The sequence below is a fragment of the Canis lupus genome, chromosome 21, assembly GCF_003254725.2.
Source record: "Canis lupus dingo isolate Sandy chromosome 21, ASM325472v2, whole genome shotgun sequence".
Taxonomy (NCBI): domain Eukaryota; kingdom Metazoa; phylum Chordata; class Mammalia; order Carnivora; family Canidae; genus Canis; species Canis lupus.
This window is the reverse complement of record NC_064263.1, coordinates 29,198,885-29,209,439: the sequence shown is the minus strand read 5'-3', so window position 1 is coordinate 29,209,439 and position 10,555 is coordinate 29,198,885. Positions and strand designations below refer to the sequence as shown.

General features: G+C 37.8%; 1 protein-coding gene across 1 annotated transcript; it reads right to left on the bottom strand.

Moving 5' to 3' along the window:
- Positions 1–3,985: 3,985 nt before the first annotated feature.
- On the bottom strand, positions 3,986–10,352 carry LOC112667911 (olfactory receptor 56B1). Its single transcript, XM_049099101.1, is given in 5 exon segments — positions 3,986–6,585; positions 6,587–6,756; positions 7,850–8,000; positions 9,935–9,990; positions 10,277–10,352. Coding segments are annotated over 2 exon segments (969 nt in total). The 5' UTR covers positions 6,751–6,756; positions 7,850–8,000; positions 9,935–9,990; positions 10,277–10,352; the 3' UTR covers positions 3,986–5,780.
- Positions 10,353–10,555: the final 203 nt, after the last annotated feature.

Below are 10,555 nucleotides of genomic sequence, written 5' to 3'. Positions count from 1 at the left end.
TCTCAAGCAGACCTGTGCACCTTGGGGCTTGATCTCAAGACCCTAAGATCATGACCTGATCTGAAGTCAAGGGTCAGACACTTAACTGACTGGGCGACATGGCACCCTGCAAGAAAGTACTCATATCTTTATTCATTTTTCTATTCTCTTGCTTGATTTTCTTTATTATCTAAAGTCTTTATTTGGACTACTAAATTGCTACCAGATTACCTCACTTTACTGAATTAGAGTAACACTATGATATTGGAAACCATATCAAGTAGCTAGACCAAAACAAGAAAACGTTAAGTCTTAGGTATATTTTTATTTTTTAGTGCCCAAATCTCCTTTTTTAGGCGTAAACTTTAAATATATAATTTGTATACATAGTACATCTATCATACTTGGCCTGCTGTATCCTGTTTGGGTTCTAAGCATATCTCTCCTCAAAAGTGTAAAATTAAACATTGGGGATCCTTGGGTGGCTCAGCGGTTTAGCGCCTGCCTTTGGCCCAGGGCGCGATCCTGGAGTCCCGGGATCAAGTTTCACGTCGGGCTCCTGGCATGGAGCCTGCTTCCCCCTCCTCCTGTGTCTCTGTCTCTCTCTCTCTCTCTCTCTCTATGTCTATCATTTAAAAAAAAAATTCCTAAAAAACGATTTTTAAAAATTAAACATCATTTTCATTTTGAGTTTTATGATACAGGTTTTTTTTTTTTGTTTTTTGTTTTGCTTTTTGTTTTTTTTTTATAAATTTATTTTTTATTGGTGTTCAACTTGCCAACATAAAGAATAACACCCAGTGCCCATCCCGTCAAGTGCCCACCTCAGTGCCCGTCATCCAGTCACCCCCACCTCCCGCCCACCTCCCCTTCCACCACCCCTAGTTCGTTTCCCAGAGTTAGGAATTTTTCATGTTCTGTCTCCCTTTCTGATACTTCCCACTCAGTTTTTCTCCTTTCCCCCTTATTCCCCTGCACCCCGATGTTTATAGCAGCAATGTCCACAATAGCCAAACTGTGGAAGGAGCCTCGGTGTCCATCGAAAGATGAGTGGATAAAGAAGATGTGGTTTATGTATACAATGGAATATTACTCAGCCATTAGAAATGACAAATACCCACCATTTGCTTCCACGTGGATGGAAGTGGAGGGTATTATGCTGAGTGAAATAAGTCAATCGGAGAAGGACAAACATTATATGGTCTCATTCATTTGGGGAATATAAAAGATGATACAAGTTTTAAAACAAACACGCATGTATCAAATCAAGTGTTTTTTATTATTTTAATTCAATTGATTAACATATAATGCATTATTAGTTTCAGAGGTAGAGTTCAGTGATTCATCAGTTGTATACAATACCCAGTGCTCATTCCATAACATGCCCTCCTTAATGTTCATCATCTAATTACCCCTTCCTCCCACCCATCTCCTCTCCAGCTACCCTCAATTTGTTTCCTATGATTAAGAGATTCTTATGGTTTGTCTCCCTCTCTGATTTAGTCTTGTTTTATTTTTCCCTCCCTTCTCCTATTCCCCTGTTTTGTTTCTTAAATTTCACATATGAATGAAGTCATATGATAATTTCATTTCTCTAATTGACTTATTTGGATCAGGAAAATACCCTCCAGTACCATCCACATCAATATAAATGATTAGATTTCATCTTTTATGATGACTAATATTCCATTATATATGTATATATACATATATATAGTCCATTATATCTATTATATATATACATATATATTCTATATATACATATATATATTCTATATATCTCACATCTTTTCTTATCCTTTCATTTGTTGATGGACATCTGGGCTCCCTCCACAGTTTGGCTATTGTGGACATTGCTGCTATAAACATTGAGGTGCAGGTGCCCCTCAGATCGTTACATTTTTATCTTTGTAGTAAAAACCTAATAGTGTGATTGCTGGGTCATGGGGTAGCTCTATTTCTAACTTTCTGAGGAGCCTCCATGCTGTTTTCCAGTCACTGTATCAGCTAGCATTCCCACCAGCAGTGTAAGAGGATTTCCCCTTTCTCCACATCCTTGCCAATATTTGTTGTTTCTTGGCTTGTTAATTTTGGCCATTCTGATTGGTGTGAAGCAATATTTCATTGTGGCTTTGGTTTGTATTTCCCTGATGCCAAGTGATATTGAGCATTTTTTTCTTGTGTCTGTTGGTTATTTGTATGTCTTCTATGGAGCAGCGTCTATTCATATCTTCTGCCCATTTCTTGACTGGACTATTTGTTCTTTGGGTATTGAATTTGATAAGTTCTTTATAGATTTTGGATACTTACCCTTTATCTGATAAGACACCAAATCAAATGTTTTAAGACAAAATACATCAATTGTTTACATCTTTGGTATGAGGAGGAAGATGCAAAGAAAGGTGTTTTTTCCCCCTCTATCTGTAATGTATTTTTTAAAAGATTTTATTTATTTATTCATGAGACACATGCAGAGACAAAGGCAGAGGGAGAAGCAGGCTCCATGCAGGGAGCCCGACGTGGGATGTGGGACACGATTCCGGGACTCCAGGATCGTGCCCTGGGCTGAAGGCAGACGCTCAACCATTGAGCCACCCAGGCGTGCCCTTCATGTATGATTTTTATCTACTTTTTACATACATCTTATATGTTTTTATTTATTTTTACTCGCCCCTTTTAAAAAGTATCAAAATCGGTAGTCTTGTTTAATGTAATCAAAATACTGTTAATGTACAGAAAAGATAGGTAGAGAGAATAAAGATACACTGATTGTAAGAATGAAAGAATGTGAAAGATAAATGGAAGATAAAATTTGACAAATTTATTTATATTTTCCAAGAGATTAAAAAGTAGCGATATTACCAAAACCTCCCAGAAAGTAGTAAGCAAGAAAGAAGGGATTTGCACTGTGGGTCAGGGTGGGGGAGGGGGGAAAAGCTCCCCCCAATGTGAAAATGTTTTCCCCAATGTGAAAAGCTTCAATTATAGTCTACATGCTGAATTTCACAAAATTTTAGTTACTGTAATGATAAGTCAAGGACTTTCATAACCACCTACCCTCTGATTCTCAAATAAGAACTAGAACACTGGATGGAAAGCATAGCTATTGTCTGATAACATTCATATTCCAATCACCTAAGCAAGTTCCAAGAGGTGGACATTATAACAGGGGAAAAGATACCTAGAACATACAGGGAAACGTCAAGGGCAGCAATTCAGAAGCAGAGAGGACAATGGTTCTTTTACTAGACAGCTCTGAGGTGCCCCCTCCCCACCCTGACCCACAGTGCAAATCCCTTCTTTCTTGCTTACTACTTTCTGGGAGGTTTTGACAATATCGCTACTTTTTAATCTCTTGGAAAATATAAATAAATTTGTCAAATTTTATCTTCCTATATTTTTTTCTTCCTATATTTATTACTGTCACCATCCAACATGGGGTTTTGAGTACTTTCTCTCACTTTGTATCCCACTAATGGCATATTCCCTTCCTTGAGCTTCTGCTCTTGACATTCAATCATACATTAAGCCATTGTTGTTGGGATCAACCTTTGTCATAGTCTCTTTGAGTTCATTAGGCTCATCTTCAGAAATCTGAGTCGATCCATCTCATCCACTTAACGAAGATCTGTGGTACTAAAATGTCACTAGATGTGGCTAAACACCATTTTCAGAGCTATTAAGGATAGAATGTCACAAGTGACCTGATCTGGCCCAAAAGCTGTGACCAATGCTCCTAGACAATTTCTGCCCTTAGAATCTTGGTATCTGTTGTGGTTTTCTTTTCAGTGAGAGAGGAGAATGGTTTATTCTGGAAATCTGTTGTCCACCACTTAAGCTTCAACGTATTTATTTTCACTTAAAGGCTAGTAAAGAAAAAATATCCATTGTCCCATGGACACATAACATTTTCTTTAATAATTATATATTTCAGAATAAGATAATGAATATATATATATATATATATATATATATATATATATATATTCTGCCTTCTGTGTGGGAAGCCAGACTAATAAAGAAGATCTTTCACATTATTTTCATTATACCTGAAAACTTGTAGAATTTACCTTTTACATCTAACTGGAAGATGAGTAGTATACAATGTATGATAGAGCAGTTAGCATAAGGTAGGCCTACACCTTAAATTAATCCTCTTTTTTCAAGAGATAATCCATCATAAAACATGCCAGCTACTTAATGAAATACTTTAATTACATGGGCTCAGTGGAAACCAGCCCAGATCATAATGAAATTCACAACACTAGTAGGGTAAGCCTTAGTTCTTCTATTCATTGGTTTTAGCATCATGGAAAAAACAAAAACATTTTCAGGGCATAACCATCCTGCACCTGCCTCCTGCTTTACAGACTTCTTATTTCTGTCCTTCTATAGATCTGCTTCTCACCCACTCATGCTGCCTACATCCTCATTAGTCACAGCAGAGGAGTAGTTGCAGTAGAGGTGGGGGGAAAGTAGAGGTAAATCATGAGTCAGTCAGGGTCTGGGCAAGAAATAAAAGGTACACACAATTGTGACTCTGAGGAGAATTTCATGAAGTTGCCATTAACTGAGCTGTGGTTGGGTTAAGGAAACAAAAAATGGATGTTGAAAAAAAAATAGTGATGTTTGGTACCTGAAGACCAATATAATGACTTGACAACTCCCTTGTCCTGAAGGAGAGAGAATATTTTAAAAATGTTCTTGGGAGGCACCTGGGTGGCTCTGGTGGTTACACTTATGACTTTTGATTTCAGCTTGGGTCAAGATCTCAGGTCATGAGATCAAGCCCCATGTCAGGCTGCACACTCAGTCTGGAACTACTAAAGATTCTCTCTCTCTCTCTCTCTCTCTCTCTCTCTCTCTCCCTCTGCCAGTGCCCACCACTCTGCTCATGCTCTCTCTCTGTCTAAAGTAAAAAACAAAACAAAAGAAAAAAAACCTTTAAAAATGTTCATGAGTAAAACATACATGCTGTAGCTGTTGCAGATGAGCTGCCTAGCAAGTCTTTTGGGAGATAGGAGAAGAATAAATAACCCAAACTCTTGCACTCAAACCTCCCGTCAGTGATTACCATTGGCACAATCTAATCAGATGCTAGAAAACAAAGAAGCTCAGGTTACACAGTTTATGAACTCCAGACCTCTAAGGTACGAAACAGTGCAGTAAGGGCAGACAGCAGATCCAAAGAAGTGAATGGAGCAAAAGATAAATCCTCTGTGCATCCATTTCTCTCTCTATTTCTCATTCTCTCTTTTCTCCCTCTCTTTTCTACCAATCTATCTGTATCTTCTGGCTCCTGTTTATCCACGTCTGGTCATCTTGCCCTATTCTATCCAGAGCCCCATTATAGGCTGGTAGGTTATGCTCATCTGAAGTGTTTTCTATTCCTGCCTCTGCATGCACATTATTGGAATGAACTTGTTCATACAGATAGACTTTGGTCCCAAGTTACAGCTACCAATGAACAGTCATGATCTATAACTCAAATATCACTTACTTGTTCTATGGTTGTGTGTGCGTGTATTATTTTATTCATTTTTATTTTAGGGGAGAGACATAAATCATAAGCTCTAGTTTCTAATCCATTTGATTGATTTGGTAGAAAACCCTTCCTTCCCACATATATTCAGCTCTTATGAATATTTTGGAGCTACTGTGAATTTTTGTTGTTGTTGTTTTCAGATGCTTTTACCATGTGAAAAAGATCTCTCAAAGGCTTTCACTTTCCCCTTCATATTTGAAATTCTACTACTATCCATTCCAAAAGAAACCAAAGTTTGTGTATATCATGGAGAAGGTCACTGGTGCCTTGTTTTCTTTTCTAAGCTCAAACGAAATACCTTTTGGAAGCCTGTCCTAAGTTCTTTAGTCCTAAGTGCATATACCATAGGGTTGAGGGAAGGGGGGATGATATTGTGCAGCACATTGAGTAGAACTGGAATCAAAGGAGCCTTAGGCTCTGCCAGGTGAGTTACTGAAACAACTACAACAGCTGTGTAGAAGAAGAGGATAAGGATCAGATGGGAGCTACAAGTGCTCAAAGCTTTGGATGCAGCTTCAGCCGAGTTCAACTTAAGCACAGAGCGCAGAATCAAAGTATATGACAATATTATAAGACCTAGGTCACTTCCCATTCCAAGCCATGCCAGAATCAATTGGCAGATGCTGTTTGGCCTCCTGTCATCACAAGCCAGGCTGGTGACCCCAAGGTTTGAGCACAGACAATGCTCAATCTCATTCCTGGAGCAATAATTACGCTGGGCTGCAAGAACAGGCACTGGAATAACAAACAAGCCATTTCTAAGTACCATGAACACAGTAGCTTTTAAGATTAAGCCATTGGTGACAATTGAGGGGTATCGAAGAGGATGACAAATTGCTATATATCTATCAAAAGCCATGCAGAGGAAGGTACCAGATTCCATGCCAAGAAAACAGTGAATGGCATAAATCTGAGCAAAACACTCAGGGAGGCTGATGATCTTGGCATCAAACCAGAAGATGGCCAGAATCTTGGGCATGATGGTGGTGGCCAGGCCAATGTCCACCACAGAGAGAATACCTAGGAAATAGTACATAGGCTGCTGAAGCGCAGGGTCTTGGCAGAGTGACGACGATGAGGGTGTTAGCACCAATTGCTGAGACATAGAGCATTGCCAATGGTAAGGAAAGCCAATGCTGCCAGCTGTGAATACCTGGGAATCCCAACAGGATGAACTCAGAGACCTGCAATTTGGAGCTATTAGAACCTTTCAGAAATGCAGACATCTTTTCCTAAGAGAAAAAAAAATGATTTTCAAAGTTACTTTCTTTGATCAGAATTATCATCAAACATTATTTTTAACCTGTCGCTACAAAATACAATTTTGTGCTGTAATAAAATGAATTATGCAGTCCATTCCTTACAGCAACTTAAAATAAATTGCAATGACTTCTGGGGCTTTTTCAGCAGAAGTTAAACTTTCGAGGAGCAATTATCAGTCTCGACCAATCAGAGAAGATTCAGCATTTATCTCAAATCTCTATTTGCACTGTCATCAGCCAGCTCAATTTGAGACCATCACATAAATATTATTTTTGTTATTGTTTTCTAAAATTTCATCATTTCCTCAGAAATTTTGTGGAATTAATGTGTTTGTTTTCTTCATATTTGTCTTAATCTTGCTTCAGACTTTTAATAACTAACAATAAGGAGATTTTTTTAAATGCAGAATTATGGGAGATTATATTTTGTAGCTGTACCATCCCTAGTTACTTTAGATGTCCACTAATGTTTTATATAGCCTCCAAAAATTTTTTTTAAGATTTTATTTATTTATTCATGAGAGACACACAGAGAGAGGCAGAGACATAGGCAAGGGAGAAGCAAGCTCCTCACAGGGAGCCTGATGCAGGACTCGATCCCTGGACTGGCATCATGCCCTGAACCAAAGGCAGACGCTCAACTACTGAGCCACCCAGGCATCCCTAGCCTCCAAAAATGTTTAGATTGATAGATATTTAGATATATATTTAGGTAGATAGATATTTAGAAATGCAAACATACACATGGTGCATATTGGAAAAAGAATAACTTTTTTTCATGTCCTACTTTGTATGGACTTTTGAGAAAGTCTCAAAAAAAAATAGCTTGAAAAGTGAAGTGACCATGACCAAATTTGTTGATTTGAGGAGTCACGTAAAAGAGAAAACTATTGAAATTTTTTTCTAGATTAGTCTTAGAGAATCTAAAAAGGCTTGTAAATATAGGATTTAGGCAAAGGTAATAAGATGATTTTGATTTTACTTAATAAACAAGAATTATTTGTCCATACTGCTGAAGACTTTGCCACTGTAACTTCAGATTCATGTTTAAAAGTAGACTCACCGGGGCAGCCCAAGTGGCTCAGCTGTTTAGCGCTGCCTTCAGCCCAGGACATGACCCTGGAGACCTGAGATCAAGTCCCACATCAGGCTCCCTGCATGGAGCCTGCTTCTCACCCTGCTTGTGTCTCTGCTTCTCTTTCTCTCTGTATCTCCTATGAATAAAACAAACAAACAAACAAAAAAAACTAGACTCATCTTTCATTGCATTGTTGTTTCTCATGTACTTTTTATTCTGTTTAGGAGCCCACCAGCCAAGCCTGAGACTAACAAACCATGTTTCCTTTTGGCAAACCACTGCTTCCTTGTCCTGTTGCCTTCTCCCCTTTACTTCAGTCAGAAGCCCTCCCCTTGAGCCCTGCTTCTGCAGCCTTACCTGTTCTCATTTGCCTTTCCCCATGCTTCTTTCCTTTGTCAGCAATTCCATCATCGTATTCTCTTGTTTAAAATGACCCAAGACCTCACACTTTCTTTTAAGTAAAATTTAAATTCCTTTATAACACATAAAATAGTTACAGATTTATTCCTTTTTTAAAAGGTTTTATTTAAATTCCAGGTAGTTGGGATGCCTGGGTGGCTCAGCAGTTTAGCATCTGCCTTCAGCCCAGGGCGTGATCCTGGGGTCCTGGGATCAAGTCCCACATCGAGCTCCTTGCATGGAGCCTGCTTCTCCCTCTGCCTGTGTCTCTGCCTCTCTCTGTGTGTCTCTCATGAATGAATAAATAAAATATTGAAAATAAATAAATAAATTCTAGTTAGTTAACATATAATGTAACACTGGCTCCAAGAGTAGAATTTAGTGATTCATCCCTTTCATATAACACCCAGGAATTATTCTTGATATAATTACTTATAAATATAGGAAAACATATCTGAAAGAAATTAAAATTCTCTCATGTTTCACCAACAAAAGATGATTCCTGTTTGCAATTAGAAGCATTTTTTTCCAGAAATTTCTTGCTATCTTTATGTTTGGATAAGCATGTACTGCCTAATCATGGGGCAAATCATCCTTTTTTCATGGTAATGTAATTTTATTAACACTAAAATCTTCTAAATATATTGGCAGTAAATTTTTTTTAATTTATGTCTTATTGGTGTTCAATTTACCAACATACAGAATAACCCCCAGTGCCCGTCACCCAATCACTCCCACCCCCCGCCCTCCTCCCCTTCTACCACCCCTAGTTCGTTTCCCAGAGTTAGGAGTCTTTACGTTCTGTCTCCCTTTCTGATATTTCCCACACAGTTCTTCTCCCTTCCCTTATATTCCCTTTCACTATTATTTATATTCCCCACATGAATGAGAACATATAATGTTTGTCCTTCTCCGACTGACTTACTTCACTCAGCATAATACCCTCCAGTTCCATCCACGTTGAAGCAAATGGTGGGTATTTGTCATTTCTAATAGCTGAGTAATATTCCATTGTATACATAGACCACATCTTCTTTATCCACTCATCTTTTGGCAGTAAATTGTAACAAAACAGACACAAAGAATCTTGGAGATGATATTAGTTTGACTTTGGAATTATAGGTCAGAATTTTGAAGACTTCAGCTCCCTCTCTCCATCCTAAGAGCTTGAAAGTGTGTGACACACTTGACTGTATGAGGCCTGGTATTTTTGCCAAATACTCATATATTATTACACATCTTCCTATAAAAGACACAGCCTTGTAACTTTGATGTTTTCCCCTGATTGATACTAGTTCAATACAGCTAAGAAAAGTAGCATATTTGAGGTCACAGAAAAAATAGTTGTTTAAGTATTTTTTTATAAGTTAGAGATTACCAGTACATGAGTGTGATCTTGCTATGGAAAACAGTTCATGTAGTCGTCCTAAAGTTAATCTAGCAGCTGTTTGATAAACAAGTCACTTCTAGAGTGCCGTATAACCTTATATTCTCTAATTCTAGCCCTAACCATCTTGAGAGGTTTTTCCAAGCCTCTATTTCCTGCTAGGGTAGAGGAAAGAGTCCATTTCTTGTGGAGGATATTGCCAAAACAACATAAAGAAAGGTTAAGGGTGAGCCATTGGCTCTGGGATTTAGCCAATGTGAGATGCCAAAATTTTAGTACTTAACTGTGGTTATGAGCAGAGACTCAGTCTGAGGTCCTGGCAATGACAGTGGTTTCCTTCCTGGAAAAAAGACACAACTTTCTGAGAAAAGAGCTTTCACATGAGATGAAGTTGTGTTCTCAGGTGACCCATGGCACCAAAACTATGAGCTTCTGAAATTTATGGGGAGTAGTAAACATCTCAGTGATCTAAGCATAATAGACTTCCCTTGGAGACATGAAAAGAGAACATCTCATAGACAAAGAAGAAATCCTAAGATACTAAATCCCAAAAGGTTAGAGGAGATTAATTCAGAGATATATTTCTTATCAGTGTAATCTGAAAGCTTACATAAACAGAAAAATACCTTCATTTATGAAACCAAAATGGCCCTATAAAAGTGGGTCACTTTATCAGTGTCTGAATTGTTCTTGAGTACAAACTTCAGGGCATTCTAAATTCTGTAGTTGTGAAGTAAAGCTTTTAAAAAAACTCTTAGGGGAGTATTTATTCACTATATATAGTGAATAATGTATATATATGTATATATATAGAGAGAGGTTAAATTGATCATTTCTATAACTGAAGAATATTTTATTATTAAAGTTTTTTCTCTTAAAAATTCTTTTCTTTCTCTTTTTTTGAG